General features: G+C 36.7%; 1 protein-coding gene across 13 annotated transcripts in view; it reads right to left on the bottom strand.

Moving 5' to 3' along the window:
* usp54a (ubiquitin specific peptidase 54a) overlaps nt 1-18,938 on the bottom strand; it is a 307,359-nt gene that overhangs the window by 54,558 nt on the left and 233,863 nt on the right. For 11 of the 13 annotated variants that reach the window (XM_028795167.2, XM_028795169.2, XM_028795170.2 and 8 more), the window contains exons 8-13: nt 14,538-14,684; nt 13,636-13,785; nt 9,958-10,126; nt 9,573-9,743; nt 8,340-8,495; nt 3,585-4,134 (exon numbers count right to left, since the gene is read on the bottom strand). In XM_028795167.2, the coding sequence (XP_028651000.1) occupies nt 3,585-4,134; nt 8,340-8,495; nt 9,573-9,743; nt 9,958-10,126; nt 13,636-13,785; nt 14,538-14,684 (1,343 nt within the window). The remainder of the gene's footprint in view (nt 1-3,584; nt 4,135-8,339; nt 8,496-9,572; nt 9,744-9,957; nt 10,127-13,635; nt 13,786-14,537; nt 14,685-18,938) is intronic. The other 2 variants (XM_051922631.1, XM_051922632.1) reach the window with 1 other exon arrangement.

Below are 18,938 nucleotides of genomic sequence, written 5' to 3'. Positions count from 1 at the left end.
CCTGAAACGATGTCACTACAGCAGTCTTGTATTCACTGGTGAGTGAAGATTACGGCACCTCATTAGGGCCTGCATGCATATGTTAACTGCTGATCCAGAAATAACAACAGTCTAGCCAGAAGTGTGTAATGTTGCAGCTTTTTTGATAACTACATGTTTAGCCAGCAAATGATCACTGATTCAAGTATAGTACATCCTTGGAACAACAGACTACATAAAGTGGAGACAGTGCCTGTTGTGCTATATTATTGCTATTTTCCAAATAAATGTATTCAATACAAAATAATGAGCACTACAAAATGTTTGCAAATTCAAGAAGAGTCTGCTTTTAAAACTTTGTGAGAGGAATGTATTTGTTAGAACTACATGCAGTGGTTCTTCTGAAGGTGTATTATTAGCATGTACATTTGTATGCATATGCAAATTTATATTTATGTGTTTTATTGCTCACTTTCTTTTTTCAATAATATTTTTCTGTTTGTTGTTTTGAGGTCCACTGTTCCAAGGATACACTGTAGCTATGATAAAAAATGTAGCCTGACAGCAATTGACTAGCTGTGTCAGTCAGAGTGACCAGTTAATTGTGATTGAACGGTTGGTGACTATTAGGATAAACCAACATGGTATTTGTAAGGGTAGTCAAATCCTTTAAAACAAAAAAACAATTGCTGCTGAATAAGCATAAAACCTCAAAAGGCTGGTCCTCCTGTATAGTCATGCTCCAACTTATGGCTCCATTTAGGACTGAACATGTGACTATATGTCATATTGGCAGTTTGTCAGTCACAAAGTTTACAGGTCACTGCAACCGAGGATCTGTAGGTCTAGTGTGGGTCACTGGTATGTACACTTTAACTGCTGGTAAAGAATAGCACAAACCGATTTTCGAGTCTCTGTGTAAGGGAACACAGTGTGAGCCAAATACATAAGAATTATCCACATGAACCAGCGCAAATCAAAACAAACCTTAAAGTGCCTTCTAAGAGTCAGAAAACACATGAGACCCTGTGAATTAAACATAATACTGTAGCATTTAACATCCGTGCTGCATCGCATGCCACAGCAGCATTCAAAATCTTCACATTGTCCCCTGACAACTAAGCATGCAAGACCCGTTCTGTTGTGCCTCTGTCATTGGCTACATGCCTGAAACAGAAATGCGTTTCAAAATGATTGTGCACCTTTTCAAGTAATTAGGGAGGACTATGCAATGCTGCTGATAAGTTGCATGATGAAAAGTATGAGCTTGCATTCCATCATGCACACAAGCAGCTTGCAAGACAGCCTATTAAAACAGTAAGAGTACCAAAGTCGAAAAAGCCTTCCAAGTCACCAACAGAAAGTGGCCCTTTTAAGGATAGCGAGCTACCTAAAAGAGCCATGTAAAGAACAAAGGATCCCATCACAGTGGTGAGAAGCTATTAATGTTTATCTTAGGGAGGCACAGTGGCGCAGTGGTTAGCACTACTGCCTCACAGCTCATGTCACATTTTTGGCTACTATAATCAGTCCAGCATCGTTGGACTTCCCTGGCATTCATGGATGCTTTTAAAAAGACCATTATACCATTATAATCCACTCAAAATTAGTTCAGTTTCTCCTTCCCCATTGACTTCAATGTATTTAGTGGAGGCTAAGCAAATTAAGTGGGGTTCGCTCATAACTAAATAACATGCAACAATGAAACTTTTATCCAATCCTTTTATGTTAACTTTTTTAAAATTACTTTTCCAATTATTAAAAACTACAAATGATTCAACAGTAATCAACAAGATGAAGCAGATTATCAGAATCACTGCAAATTCACATGTAGGAAACACTGTCTCATCATCCTCCAATGATGGTCCTGGCGGAGACTTTTCTGATGCAGGTGTAGGTTTTTTCAGGAATGTGTAATGTTGCTTGTTCTGGTTGTTTCTTTTTCTCATCAGAGATTTCCTTGTAGTAAGTAAGTCCATAGTGAATTTTTCTTTCAACTAACAGATAACATTCTGCATCTGTCATCGAGAAACTTCCATGTTGACAGCTTTGTTTCCAGATCAGTAGCACAAAGTTTTTTTTTTTGGATTCCCGCACAGGCTTTGTTTAGGATGTTCAGATATACTTTATTTGTCCCCGAGGGTAAACTGCCTTTATAGCATGTTTATGTACAATACTGTATTACTAAAATACAGTGATCCCTCGCTATATCACGCTTCGCCTTTCGCGGCTTCACTCTATCGCGGATTTTATATGTAAGCATATTTAAATATATATCGCGGATTTTTTGCTGGTTCACGGATTTCTGAGGACAATGGGTCTTTTAATTTCTGGTACATGCTTCCTCAGTTGGTTTGCCCAGTTGATTTCATACAAGGGACGCTATTGGCAGATGGCTGAGAAGAAACCCAACTTACTTTCTCTTTCTCTCTCTTGCGCTGACTTTCTCTGATCCTGACGTAGGGGGTGTGAGCAGGGGGGCTGTTCGCACACCTAGACGATACGGACGCTCGTCTAAAAATGCTGAAAGATTATCTTCACGTTGCTACCTTCTGTGTGCAGCTGCTTCGTGAAGCGACATGCTGCACGGTGCTTCGCATACTTAAAAGCTCAAAGGGCATGTATTGATTTTTGACTTTGTTTTTCTCTGTCTCTCTCTCTCTCTCTCTCTCTCTCTCCCTGCTCCTGATGGAGGGGGTGTGAGCTGCCGCCTTCAACAGCTTTGTACCGGCGGTGCTTCGCATACTTAAATGTCAAACAGCCCTATTGATTTGTTTGCTTTCCTCTCTGTTTCCTTTGAAGAGGAAGATATGTTTGCATTCTTTTAATTGTGAGACAGAACTGTCATCTCTGTCTTGTCATGGAGCACAGTTTAAACTTTTGAAAAAGAGACAAATATTTGTTTGCAGTGTTTGAATAACGTTCCTGCCTCTCTACAACCTCCTGTGTTTCTGTGCAAATCTGTGACCCAAGCATGACAATATAAAAATAACCATATAAACATATGGTTTCTACTTCGCGGATTTTCTTATTTCGCGGGTGGCTCTGGAACGCAACCCCCGCGATGGAGGAGGGATTACTGTATACAAATGCAAACCAAAAGTATCAAAGACATTTGTTTCTCATATCTCTTCATTGCATTTGAAATGTAATTTATACACGTAGTGTATCAATATATAGCTGGCAGCACTGCCACACATGTGAGGAAAAAGTTCCTATGGCCCTTGGCAATAAGTATGAATTGCCTCAACTCAGTTGTTAGTAAATCGGCACATGGCTATACTTGTCTTTGCACATTTCTAAATTTAAAAATAATCATGATCACTCTGCACTACACATACAGTAATCTATCATAGGTACACTCACTTTTCCCCACTTGGACAAGGTTAACTTTTATTCTAACTACACAATCCATATCAATCCACAATTTTTTTTAATGTCACTGCTTTGCTCATGACCATCACAGAAGGTAATGGAAAACAAACCCACCAGCCACCAAGCTAACAGTAGTCAGGTGACTGGCCAATGGAATGGTAGTGAAAAAATGGTACAAGAAAACAATCATCAACAGAAAAATGTCTCAAGCTTTAATAAGTATTTTTTACCTGTAAGAGCCAGAACTGGAACCCTCACTTAAAGGTAGATCCAGGCTCACAGGACTGCTGCTATTCCGCTCACTACTTTCATAACCGCTCTCCATCCTCTGAATAAGTCGTGGTTGAGTATCCAATCCTCGAAGAGGTTGAGGGGGGTGACGTGAAGTATTATTAGAAATTACACTAGTTCTGGAAGGGACATTCTTTTCTGCTGGCCCAAGGTTTTCATCTGGCCCAGTAGTTAACTGAGTATAACCTGGTGGCTTCCGGCGCTCCCGGCTAAAAATGCTGTCTATATTCAGCACTTCTCGTCGCGGTCGCCAGGCTGGCCTTGTCCGTCCTCCTGAGGAACTAGATTTTGACTCACTACTGGTGCTGTCCACCTCCCAGTCCCGACTTCTGGCCCTTGCCCCAGAATCAGCACTCCCTAATCCAGAAAAGGAAGGCGGCACAGGCCGGGCATGAACAATATTGCTCATCGTCTCCTTGAATTCCTTTAGGCGGCTGCTTGAGGGCTTTGGAGCTGTGCGTGGTGCTTGCTGTTCCTTCAGAGTTTCCCCTGCACAACAGAAAACATTAAGACTGAACTTACCAAGCAAAGAAAGATTACCTTCACTTACACTTGACATTACTGGAAACAATTAAGTGACAAAGCATTTCTTTAGAAATTAAAAAAAAATTATGTTTCACTAAAACCTTTGTACATTGTCTTTATACATAATACAACCATGACAACTAGTTGAAAGGAGTATTAAAATTATTTTTCTTTATTCAGAGTGTGTGTATGAAAACATACTTAGGGGTTTAACCAGTCATTACTTTGCTTTCATCATTACTTTGCTTTCTATGAAAATGCAAATATGGCTTTGCTTGTACAGTGAGTACAAATTTGTACTTCCCCACCACAATGCTGTTATTGATGAACAGAGAACAGAACACTGATGTTCCATATGTTGATTAAAAAAAAATAATACGGAAACCATTGTAATGTTCTTCGTTTAATTCTGCACTATTTTATGGGCAAGGAGGGAGTGAGGACCACAAGAAACTAACTGAAAACTAATTGCATACAGCAAATACAAAAATACAAGAAATGAGGTGAATTCATGCCAACAGGTTATGAGAGCAGCAAGGTTGGAATGAATTATCAAAGTGTTACTGTATGTTTCTGCATACAGAAATTTAAACTTTTGAATTAAAAAAGTCACTTAAAAAAGTGACCTAAATCTGCAATTAGACAATGAAGTCAAAATTAGTATTTATATTGTGTATTGAAGCATTTTAATTTGAGATTAAAAAAATTGCTTTGAGGTAAAAGTACAGAGTGTTACCTTTTATACAAATACATCTATGCATATATGTAGGGAATATCATGTTTCACTATTATGCTGCAATTCTATGAGAAATCAACAAAAGGACTGAGTGATCAGAGGGGTGCATAAGATATTAATTATCTTTATAATTAGGTTTATTTTCAGAAAGCTTTTGAAAAGGTAATATTTTGTAATAAAATTACAAGGTATGGGCATTCAAGGTGCAGTGTAAAGATGGGTAAAAAAAAAACTGGCTTAAACAAAGGGTTATAGTGAGAGGAACATTTTCATTATTTGGTGATGTTAAAAGTAGTGTGCCTCAGGGATCAGTGCTGGCGCCACAGCTCTTTCCAATAGCTGGTTAAGTTTGCAGATGAAATTAAACTAGCTGGAATGGAATAATAATATAGAGTATGTGGAATCCTAACAGATGATCCTGGACAGAATTCAGATTCAGCCTGATGTGCGTCAGATAAAAATTTAATTGATGTAAATAAAAAGTATTTAATGCAAAATGTCAAAGTACTAGGTGGGAACTTGAAAGTACACCTTAAAAGAATGGACACATAATATCTATTATCCATATAGTAAATAGAAGGTATAGAGAAAGCTAATAGTATATTAGGTTATATTGCCTGTTGAGCATAGTACAAGTCAAGGGAGGCAATGCTAATAATATACCGAGTATCATACTAGCAAGGTCTCATCTAGATTATTGTGCCCATGCTATTTAAATTAGTGCCCATGCTATTCAAATTAAAAAAAAAAACAAAAACACACAAGGCAGTGTTGGAGAAAGTCAGTGGAAGAGTGATTAGGCGAATTCAAGAATGGCAAAGTACAAGAAATAAGGAAACACTAAAATTCATGAACATTTTCAGTTTAGGCAAACAGAGATTAAAATGTGACATGAGTGGTGTTTAAAAGACTGCAGCAGACAGTAGCACTTAACTTGCAAAAGTGAACTTGATGGCATTTTGGAGAAATTATGTGAACAGAACTGACAACTTTTGTTGGGCTAAATGGCTTGCTCTCTTCACAGTTGTTCTAATGATCAGGTAAATAAAATTACTTTGAATTCTGCCACTACAACTTCAGGTGAACTTAGCTTTAAAGACAAATGAAATTCAATTAAGCCTGTATAAAATTAACTTTTGATGGTAGATGTTTTGCACGCAATAATTACTGTACATCAATCCTGCACAGTATTTTTTTTATCACCACATTTAGGATGCTCTGCCAAGTCCTTCTAGCAGTCTTAGGAGCAGGGGTATTCAACTCAGCATAACACATATAATAGCGAGGCCTTTTTTTTGATTCTGCCAAGTCTTCTGCAAACAGCAGACTAATTCTTTCACTCCAGCCTTGTGCAGGTGGCTAATGACTTTAGATGCTGTTATTCTTAAGAATAATTATTTAAAGCTGTAATGATTTTGTTATTGTCATATTAAACTTATTTTTTCAGAAGACCTAATTGTTGCTGACTGCTAAGAGTACCTGTATTGTCTTTTTCTAAGATATTGTAAATTATTTATTCTGCCATACCAAATTGACATGCGGACTTGTTACCGATTTTTTTCCTTTCAGGAAATGAACAGTTTGATTTCCTTGTGTCCCAAGACTTTTGTTTTATTTTAGACCTAATAACTTGTCTACAAAGAGTAATGCAAAGGCAAAACTTACAGCTCTTTCACACTAGAATTACCAAAGCCTACGAAAAAAAAAACTTGCAATCCCGGCCCACCTTAAATCCATTCGCACCTCCCCGTCAGCGTCTTTTGTGTTGCAAACATGTCAATACGCAGCAAGCAGCCTGCTATCCCATCCACCCAACGACGCAGAAAGGGCAGAAAGTTCTCTCAGCTCAAGTCTGTTTACCTGCATGTCAGTTGCCGGGAGTTGTATTCGGTAAATAATATATCTTTATTTGGAATATATGCATTTCCTGTGTGTTCCGTGTCTACAACAATCTATGTAAACACATCGTTAAAACAGAAACGTTTTACATTTTAGTAATAATTGACAAAATGTAGACATGAGGTGTATAATGTGTGAAGCCTGAAGTCCAAATATCAAATAAACACTTTCACAAAAGGTACAACAAAACAAGCACACTTTTATTCAAGAATATAACTACAGAAAAAAAAAAACTTGCGTTAGGTTGCAACATTGACACGCCTTTAATTACAACCGCTTTGGTGGCGCAGTGGTAAGAACTGCTGACTCATAATCAAGACGATCATGGCTCGATATCAGACACCTCCGTTTTGAGTAGTGAGCTGCTCTTATTCCATTATAGAATAAAAACATACATTTGATTTGAGTCTGTAACAGCCGGTATAAATTTACGGTACTTGTAAAGGTTGCAGTTTATTTTTTTTTTATTATTATTCAGTTTTTTTCTCTTTGTCATGATCACTCTCGCCCCGATCTGACATTGCTGTTTTCAAATAAAGACATGCTATAGTAGAGGTGAACTCAGATGAGGATGAGGGTTCTACATTGGATAAATAGAACAGAAGCCCTCCCCGAAAGAAATGTCCACTCACACACAAGAACAATGTAACTACACCAGGCGTAAAGGCAAAAAATGGCACTTTTTGGATGCAGTAAGAGGTCTGGCGTCATTATGACAGTAAGTCTGTCCCACACCTGTCCTTCAACAAAACAGCATGGCTTACAGAGCTTGCCAAGGTATCATGCAAAGTTCTGTTTGTGATGGTCTTTATATGAAAACCATGTATATGTCACTTATTTAAAAGCCAGATCAAATTGTATTTACCTATATTTATTTACTTATCTTCCTACAGCATAAAGTCACAAGTAAACCGCAGAGCTTCCTCTGTTTGATCGACATGGGCAGTACATGTGTATTGAAGTGACCATAGCTGCAGGTGGAAGACGCTGACGGAGAAGTACAAATGGAATTAAGGTGGGCCAGGATTACAAGTTTTTTCGTAGGCTTTGGTAATTCTAGTGTTAATTTGTGCAATATTGAATGCAACTGTCAAAACCTGGCAGCCAACTGCTCCAGTACTCACACTTATTGGAAATGGGGACATTAAACACAACAAGTGTCATTATGTGTGGGTGTACACATGAACTTACATATGGATTCACATTGTGTACTTTGTTTTATAGTCATTGTTTCATCTACAATATTGGGTATGTATAAATTCCAACTTCACTGCCCCACTACTTATGAAATTCTCTATTGTAGAATATCTTTTATTATGTAAAATGTAGACCTCTTGCTTTAAATCAGAATCAGATTTGAAACTCATGCTTAATCAGATCCATAAATAATTCACACAACATAGATGAAAAAATTAGGCATAAAAAAAACAGTTGACTCTGAGTGATTCAGTTCAACAATGGTACATATTAAAACACATTTGTGAAACAGAAATTTCTCTCCATTAACATACTTCTAACTACTGTCTGTGCATACCCTCACTATGGTAGCCAACTGACAATGCCTCGTCCCCCTTGGCTGCTTGGTTTCGCTCCTCGAATCGGCGTGGCCGACTGGAGCTCCTCTTCCTGTCCAATGCCCCTTCTTTCCTTACTGGATAAAGCTGCATTGGCTGGCTGTCTGTCAGTTTCCCTGCAAACAGAAGGATGACTTTAGAATTCTCCTGTGCTACGCAAGATTAGGATTATTGTCTAAAAGACGTATATTATAAAAGTACAAAGACTGTTATGTCCAGTACTCAGTGGCCATATGCTACGGTCTTTGAAACGGAATACAGAGTACTCATTTTTCTAGGCATTTAGGTTAATACTTAAAAAATAAGGAGAGAGGCGCACTTGGAAAATATCACTAAGAACACACACACAAGGAAAAAAGAATGAGGAACAGTCTTCAACGCTATAAAGTTTTGTTTTATATATAATTTTGATTTCAGATTGTCCTGATGTAAAACTACACAATTTCAAATTTAGAAAATGTTTAAAGCCCTTGAATGATGTTTTAATCATTGCTTCATATAAAATGTGTGAACTTTATTTTTGATTTACATACACACTACGGAGCTTGAGTTTAAATAATGTGATTTATTGTAATGAAGATCAGCTACTCTAACAAATCTGTAAAGGAAAACTGATGTTTGTATAATGCTTGTATTTATCTTATTAATCACATTCTTCACTTGGTGATAAATGGGCAAATTTCTGAAAAACAAAACACCGTTACCTTATGTGAAATAAAGGAAAATATGGTAACAGTAATTCAACTAAACAATTAGTATGAAATAATAAAGGTTCATTTTTGGTATAGAGTAAATTAAGCAGGTTGGTAAAGCCAAACCTACTCATTTGCCATTTGGCTCACAAAATTAACAATTTAAAGCAAGAGTAAAGCAGTTGTGCACTGAATGGGAATAGACTTTCTAAACTGTCTATTGTCTTGTTGAAATATTTGATTTTTAAGAATTATCTTTGTCCCTATAAAATCATACCCTCACAAAGTTCTGTTATGGGGGTGTGTATCAGCTGTGTTACAAACTGCTTTTTGTAAATTAACTTACTACACATGGGTGAGACGGCTTGTACCTAAAGTATAAGCAATGACTGGATCGTGCTGCTGTTTTATGATTACTGTTCCACTGCTTTTCTGATAAGTAACAACCAAGTCAAAAACATGAAATCCAAAGAATAAATGTGTGGAAAAGTCAATAGTTACCTGCATCTGTACTGTGTTGAGAAGCTGCATCACTTTCTGAGTTACAGATCACTGTTCCCTGGGAATCTGATGAGAAATGGCTGGCCATGGACTCATGATGAGCATGCTTACATGTGTAGCTTTCCGTGGAAGAATCAGTACGAGTGTCACTCGAAATAGATGGTTCACGGCCTAGAAGGTAACAAAATATTGTTTTGTTTTTCTTTAATTATTTTGAGGGTTAATGAAAATAATATATAGTATATTAATAGTTATATATAGATAGCAACAGTTTTACGATATAACCATTATGCAAGAAGGTACTATAAATTTGATCCATGCTTAGAAGAGCAGAGGCACACAGAAAAGGATAATTTTCCTTCAACCTCCAATTTGTAACATTTACCTGAGTCTTCACTGTCATAGTAAGTCTTATTGTAGTGTTGCATATCTATTTGAGAAGGCAGATCCTGCACAGTTACTGGAGTTCCCCTGGGATCAGCATACAAGAGAAGAAGGGGTTGATAGTGACCTTTGATGCACCTTGACACAACATCCTTCCACTTTGGCCCAATCTATGATGAAGAGAGGGAAAATGACCAGGTCAAATTGAAAAATACAGTGAAAACAAAAAAGATAAGTTGCCACCAACAGTTGCCTGTATTTCCTTCCGTAACTATTTGGATTTAAAACTGAGATTTTTCATAAATGCTCAATCAATTTGGATCTCAAATGAGAAGGTCACTATGTAGCAAAATTCAAAATCAAATACAGTATTCTGGGTATTTCTGCATATATATTTTAAATGTTTTAATACAACTATTTATTTTCAATGCCCTCATCTAAACTTACTAATTTAGTAAAACTCCTATCTATATAAATGACCGTATTAAACCAGAAAACCAATGAATCACCAAACTATTTTTCTTAGGAGAAATTTTATAGACGTTCAGACATTTTCATTTGACATGTGATTTGAAAGGTTTCTTGTGACAGACTCACTCTCATCATGTGAAATGAATGCTACACTGGATTTAAATTAGAACGTGACTTTGCATGTCTAAAACTTTGTACTTCCAACACCACCACAAATATATGGAACTCTAACAGATTATTTCATTTTTACTTCAATGCATATTTATTGGCTTGCTACAAAACTGCAAGGCCAGCCGTGAAGTCTACAGGTATTTTTTGTACATTCATGAAGTTATTCTGCTACTGTTAGAATTATTTGGTGTTTAATGAATAAAAATTAATAAAGTCAGCTCTAACATCCTAAAGCAATGTTAACTACCTTCATTATGCTTCTAAGAAGAAATACTGTTCATTTGATTAATCAAAATTTTGTTCCTTTCTCTGTAATTTTAACTAACTTTTAGAGATATTTTTATTTTATTGACTTTAGAGGAATACTCCACCCAAAAAAGATGTTTTTTTTTTTTATAAGTTAGCTATCCCCGTGTAGTTTGTAGTGGTGGCCGACAACACAACAGAGATAAAAATTTTTGATACAAAGTAAGTCAATAGTGACCAAAGTTGAACAACAGCAAACAGCATCAAAATGCCCTTGAAATAATCTCACATTACTTTTGTCACATAATACATTTGTCAAAGTCAACCAGTCACATGCTCAAAAGCTCCAAACATCTATTTTAATGAAAAAATTGATAAGTAACTTCTGGAAAATGTCTTCATTAACAGAAATGGAATGCATGCAGACGTGAATGCACATGTAAATTGTAGACCCGTCTCCCACATTTATACTCTTATCCACAACTATAGAACTGAGTGATAATTACATTGGGAGTTTGTGAATTTTATGACATATTACAAAAAGATGATTTTGCAATGCCAAATTCTCTTTCACAAATCTATTTAACACATTTATTTCTTTGATGGACATGGCTCTAGTCTTCATACAGTTAAGTAAGCTGAAACTTTTGCAATCTGCTGAAGTTAATTTAACTGCAGGAAGAGCAAAGACTATACTCAGGACTTCACACACACAACTGCTTACACGTGACAGAAAACACCTTACCAATAACAAATATTTAAAAAATATTGGCAAAACTAGGCTTTCTATACATTTGCATCATTTCCAAGTTCTTGATTATATATAACAGAAAACGCATATCAGACCTTCCTGTAGCTGTAACTGTTTGAGCCACTACAGATCTTAATATCCTTATGCTATTTCTTTCAGACAGACTGAAAAATATAGTTCAGCTGGAAAAAAATGTTTAATTTATAGCTATGAATGCACCTTTTTTAAAAAAAACTTTAACCATTCAAGTGATTTTTTTCAATTTTTATCTAATTAAAATCAACAAGTATATTTGATATTAGTAGAGAATATTTAACTTGCAGAATAAAATCAGCATATTCAAGTACAGTACACTTGCAAACAGAAATGTAATACAAACTGTAAAAATTAATGAATATACTGTAGGTCGCACTGGCATTACCCATTTTGTTTGCTTTGGTACACATGTCATTGGTTCAAAAATTGCTGTCAGGCACTCTTATTTAAACTTTTGGTCAGGGAATAAAGAGACATAATTTAATGACTGTCAGCCTTGAAAGGGGGTGGGGGGCAGGAGAAAAAAAAAAAACTTGTGTACCCAAGAAACTAATGACAAAACATTAGCTCATTCCTTTGTAAGCCATTGCTAACAGTACATTTGTCCACATTCAAAACTCTCAAAGCTCTTCATTCAGGAATCACTTTTGCTCCATTGCATGGACCGTGTAGCCTAGGGTGTGGCTGTAACAAAGGCTGGAGCAATCTCTTTGACTTTCAAGGATAACCTGGTGCTGACATGGAAGAGTGGAAGACATGTCTCAACTGGAGTTAGATGAGAGTGTGAGGAGTCCAAACCTTGCTAAAGTAAAGCAAGTTGCACAAGCAAGACAGGTACCATACATAAAAGCCACTGACTGATCACCATCTACCCAGCAGGGGTGCAGTGTATACCAGCAGAACAGGACTATGGTGTATGAAAACTGAATAAACTGCAGTACCATCTACAACTAGAAGGCACAACAAAGACAAAGGAAGAGAAGAACTCCTTAACAAAGGAAGAACACTGAACATCTTTTTATGTGTGCTAGAAGAAGCAGAAGCAGAATGATTAGAATAAAACAGGAGTCAACAAGAACCAAAGCATAAGTACAACTAATCTGACTCTGAAAACTATTAATTGTAATCAGCATAAAGCCAGCTAATGTATTATGGTATTGGCATTGCTCTAAATGAAAAGTAATAATCTTTGCGAAGGATAAGTTACTCTTACTAAATCTAGGAGGAAAGATCAACGCAGCATCACACACACAGAACTGTGTATGTATGGATAAACCAGTCTAGACTAGGCTGTGAGCAAATTGTCACTATCACAATATAGTCACTAGAACCTTAACTAGTTAACTCATCTTAACTTAGAACTTATCCAACTTCATCACACGAATTGAAAGATTTGAATTCAAGTTATATGCCTTTTGTATAGGAGAGAAAACGTTCATCTAAGCTAGTGTAAATTTATGCTTGGAGTTTGTCATTAATACCCATATTCTAATATTCTTATGTTGTGAATAAACTGCATTATTTGGCTTATTGCAGCAAGTGTGTTTGGGTTATTTGTTGAAAAATAGTCCATTACCATGTCTGAACCATAGTAGGGAAAGTGAAAGTTATTTAATGTAAACTTTCGCCAATTCATAAAATTTGTTCAAAAATTGTACAAATCTCTTACAAAGGTCTGTCGTCCTGATCTGAAGCTGAAACAGAGATCCCTCACACATCTCACAGTAGGCTAAATATATGCACATACTATAAAATCATACATGTGCAGAAAAGGTACATTTCAAGGACTGGGAAGAATACAAGCATGTAATACCAATTAAAATCAAGTTCACGTTTGTTGTCATGTGCAAATATCAACAGGTATTACAAGTCAAATCTGATCTTTTCCTTGGTAGCTCTGGAGTTAATAATATTTCATCATTAAATCTTGTTCATATTAATTCCAGCACTAAATGGCTATACAATGTGTAAATCTTAAGATATTTTGGCTGTACTATACCTTACCTCTTTCACACGTGCATCATCAAAGTACATCCATTTGCGGATTTTGGTCTGGAAGAAAAAAGTTGAGTAGTGCTTCCCATAATAGCAAACCATGCCCACTAAGTATAGCTCTGATTGCTTGGCCTTGTCATCTGTAACTCTGTAAAATAGCTGCAAGGGGAAAAGAGGGGAGCAAACATGCTCAAATATAAGTGAGATCTTAAAAAAAAATACAGAAGCAAACCAAACCTCATCGTTGTAAATTCGCTAATACGATTAAAACACAGCACACAAAACTATCTGGCTATTCTTAGATATAGATATCAAAAGTGTCTGTGTATCTATCTGTGCATCCGTTCAGTTGCTATGTCTCTGTCATTCCAAAAGATGGAGCAAAACAAACATTTTTAGCAATAAAATGCATTGCGTTTATCTTTCCAATAGACGGGGCAACAGAAACATTAACACTACTTTTATGAATCCCATACCAAATTGCATATAAAAGCCTTGCATTTGTCATTCCAACAGATGGTGAAGCACAGTCATTAACACGGCTTTGACGAATCTCAAACCAAATGACATATAACAGACTGAAACAGACTGGTGCCTGCAAATGTTAAAGCTGAGATCTATTTAGATTACTTTAGATTTCAACCAATCTTAGACGGGTAGCCCATCTAGTAAGCTTAATAAGATTTATTCCACTTAAACAGGTGCAAAATTGATGATGCAGCCAAAGCAGCAAAATGTTTACTACTTAAACCTAATTCACAATCTCAATCTTAACGAAGTGTAAAATAAGAAAGTATGGTAAAAGCTAAATAGTGTTTGGGTTGGACTTTAACACAACTAATGAAAGACATGTACATGCACACTGGTTCCAGTCTACCCCTATTCCCCCACAGAACAATGAATTCCCTTACATCACCAAGGCGTAGACAGGTTCCAAGGCTGTGTATAACATCCTCTGCCAGATCTGAATGGTCAGAGTCCCACACCAAGCCTATTGTGATGATTTCAGGTGAATTCATGAGTACACGTCTAATTCTTAACTTTTCCCCACAGTTGCTCTGTGGAAACAAACCAAATTATTATACCATTAGTAAAAAGCATACATAAAAGAATAACATACATATAAAAAAACAAAAGTACATATATGGTGCTACTAATATTTGAATGTATAGTCAATAGCTGTATTTGGTAGCTGGGTAAAACTAATCCTCTACAGTTAGGCTTTTAGCTGATAATCCAGCCATTAAATATATTTACTTTTTAAAAGCCCATGATTAAAAAAAAATCAAGCAACACAAAAAAAGAGAAAAGCTTTACACTAAACTATTTCAAAATGTGTGTACTGAGCCAGTTTACCAGAACGTTGCAGCAAGCACTGCCTATAATAGATTTTAGATTTTAGCAATGCACTAAAGTCAACTACAGACACAATGTGCTCATCTTTTTAAAACACACATAACAAACACATTTGGAATGCATTTAGGGTTATTGACTTATTGTAACAACAGGAACTCAGGGAGCAGATCTGAAACATAAATCTTTTTTCCATTTTTCTTTTAAATAAATAAGCCAAAAGTAGAACTTTGGCAAGCTTTAAGAGACATGTGCAGATTTATGGCAGTTGTTCCCAACAATGTTTACTTAGGACAGAGGGAAAAGAATAAAGCAAAGCTTTTATAGTACAAAAGATGCCCTTGGCAGGAAAAGCAGAAAGAAACCCCATAAAAATTAAGTTCTGCAATACTGAGCATCCTAAATAAAGACCAACAGATTGTACCTTTACACATAAGAAACAGGACAGGTTGTTTAGTGAAACACATTTTCAGTTCTAAAACTGGCTTAAATAATAAGCATAAGCAAAAAACCTTTATGAAGTCAATACCATAAATGTGTATGGGATCTTGCGGAAAGGTAGATAAGTTGGGGTATTCGCAACATTGGAATGCACAATTTCTGCGAAGTTTGTACTTTCTTTTTTCCTTTGGGTAAAGTACAGATTTTAACTTGTACAAATATGCCTTTCTTCTCTGCTGACATGTACTACTGACATCCTTGCAAAGTTTCACTTAAGCCTGTCTACTGTACACCAAACACATCTAATTCATATTTAAGTGATTTAAATTTTTTCTAACAAAACAAATAGGCAGGAAAAAGCAATGCACTATTTCCCCATTCAGCTGTCTATATTAAATTACTGATATGAAATTTAGACTTGATTATCATTGGTAAAACTGTAGTGGATCAATAAAACAAATTATATGTTTGCACAGCTATAAAGTTACAAATGTAGTGTCCAAAATTAAGTCACTTTCAAAGATCTCGTAATTCCTATTCTTAGATTTCTGAAGATGATATTGAAAAATTGACCTAAAAATGAAGATGAATGAGGAGTGCATTCTATCAGAGTCATTACATCTACACCACCCTGGAACCACTCCTAGTTAAGCTTAGCGTCATGAAATAAAACATAATCCTGCTGTGGTCAAATTTTACTAGATAAGAAAAAAATTGCTAGGAAAATTCACCCCTTAGTTAACTGAAGTTTTTCAGGAGGCTAAAACATTCAGAAGTTGGTTTACACATATTTCCTGGTGTGTTTAAAGAAACCACTAGCCTCAGCTGTGATAGTATTAACACAAATACTCAGTGATGACACCTGGAACAAATTCTTTTTCATCAGATATAGTGGTGCATAGTCTTATCCTGCCCAGACCAACACAGAGAATATAGAAAGAGGACTGATCATAACTGTGAAGAGAATTTGTCATAATCGTCAAACTGTTTCCTGTGCCACACTATCCTAGTGTTGGTGCTTCATTGCTCACTGTAATTGTAGTCGCCTATTTAATTGACATTAGGGGAAACCAAAGCATTGTTGGCAAGCAACATATAATCAGGGACATGTCCTGATGAAGGACAATACATTATGATGAGGCCCACACATCACTGTCTGCCAATTTTCAAGATTTCTTTACTAACATTTTGATATTATGAAAAAAGTCCACTATGATCACTTTGTTCCACTGACATTTTTGTTAATGTAATTCAGTTCTTCTTCCATATCTACAAAAGGTACACATTTTTAGTTACCAGGGGCCTCATGCATAATGCTGTGTGTAGAATTCACGCTAAAACATGGTGTACAGACAAAATCAGAAATGTGCGTATGGACAAAAAAACCCAGATGCATAAATCTGTGTGTACGCCAACTTTCACGTTCTTATGCTAAATAAATCCCAGTCTGCGTGAAATATAACGCTTGTGCATGTGCCTGCTGCCCCTCCTAGAATTATGCCTCTTTGAATATGCAAATCAATATAAATAGCCCCTTATGTTTATTGTTCAGTGAAAAGGCAATGGTAAAAGCACGGGGGAAAAAGAAGAATTTCAGCGAATATCAAGTAGAGGCAAGGAATAACATACTATTTGTTGATTTAAGCAGTTCTATAAACAAAAGGAAGTTGGTCGAGTAACAGAGTGGTGGAGAAACTCAAAAGTTCAGAAAGTCGCAAAGTGCCCAAAATAAATAAAAAGTGGTCAGATATCACAGTTGCCGTGAAAAGGCTAATTGTAGCCCATAGTCCGAGTGTCATATGGCAGCGTATTTGGGTACATATAAAAGAAAAAAATCAGGGACACAGTGTGAAAAAAAGGTAGAAATTTCCACTTTAATCACATTTTATTTTGTCATAAACTTAATCTTAAAATCCTTTAGTTACGATGGGATCTGAGAAACTAGTAAAGTAGCACCTTAAATGCTTTGTATTCTGTGTGTTCTTTAATGTGCTCTGTGTGTGTGAATCACTACGTGCTTCTTAAACCGACTTTCTCTTCTGCCGACAGGACGCAGAATACATTACATTCATGATATTACAGATCTCTAAACAATTTAAATATTAAGATATATACTTGACTAGCCATGTGCGCCCAACTATGTTGCGCGTGTTAAAGTTGTCTGTGAAGGGCTCCCTGTTTAAACACGGCTGCCAGTCGTGAACTGGGCCCTTCGTCGCAGAGCATTATGATTTTTTATAAGGGAAACAAAATTACAAAACAAAACCCTTGGACATTGATTCGATAGGAATGGCCTACTCGGAATCACTGTCCGAATAGTAATTATGTGGTGGTGGAGGAGCATTTCTGCTTGTCTCCATTCACAGTCCATCTCGTTTTCATGATGCTGTTGTTTCGTCTCACGATCGCCTCTCATCCTTTCTCCAATCTCGCAGGTTGTTTTGTGGCAATCCAAAGAGTAAGGAAGAACCAATGCTTCTTTCTTGAACTCCAAACGCCGACTGATGGAAAATCACAGAAGTGTGTCCGACTTATATACTCTGACTGCCAACTCCAAGAAGTGGGTGAATATTTGATTTGGTGTCGATGCCAGATCTAAACACAAAGCACGGTGTCGACGCCAGATCTAAACACACAGAGTGGTATCGACGCCAGATCTAAACACAAAGAGTGGTATCGATAGTGTTTGTAAACAAAAGTAACAACCAAGGTGTTGTGTATACAGCCAGTACAAACAGCACATAGTCTCCTTTAGTTCAATCCTCTTTAATCACCACACTCCAACCTCATCCAACGATCCTCCACCTCACTTCCTCTCCTCCTCCATCACTACTGCCCTCTACTGAACACAGCAGGAACACCACACAAGGCAGTGAATTCGCGGACAAACAAAGATCAAGATTCAAATGAAGATTATATATAAAGATATCATTTTCATGATAGGAATTAAAGCATGTATTAAACATGGTGACACGGTGGCACAGTATTAGCGATGAGCTGGTGCCCTGTCCAGAGATTGTTCCTGCTTCCCACAAGATGCTTGCTTAGCCGTGCGAGATCTTCAATGAAATAATTTATTGCAGCAGTACTGTCTCTCAAAGTACTAACCTTCAATTCCTGTCCTTCGTTTTCTTTCTCCAAGTAACCAATCAAGCCATCTGTAAGCTTAGAACGCCGATTCTTCAAAACTTTTATGGAACATTGAAATATCTTCGTAGTACATGTTTAATTATTCTATCCATCTAGGGTCGTGCCAATCCCAGCAGATTGGCAAGCATACAGTGGCAGTCTTCATCATATGTAAATACACGCTTTATAAAGTGGCTCAGGTTGTAATGTGCAAATTTACAGTGAGGTACTGTACTTATAAGTAGAAACAGTTCTACCAGGAACAATTAATGGACTGATTGAGTGTGTTTAGAGCTCTTGGGATGAAACGGTTTCTGAAGCGCAAGGTCCCTACAGGAAAGGCTCTGAAGCATTTGCTGTATGGGTGTTCAAATTGACTGTGCGCATGG

The sequence above is a fragment of the Erpetoichthys calabaricus genome, chromosome 2 (genome assembly GCF_900747795.2).
Source record: "Erpetoichthys calabaricus chromosome 2, fErpCal1.3, whole genome shotgun sequence".
Taxonomy (NCBI): Eukaryota; Metazoa; Chordata; class Cladistia; order Polypteriformes; family Polypteridae; genus Erpetoichthys; species Erpetoichthys calabaricus.
This window is presented reverse-complemented; position numbering and strand designations above follow the sequence as displayed.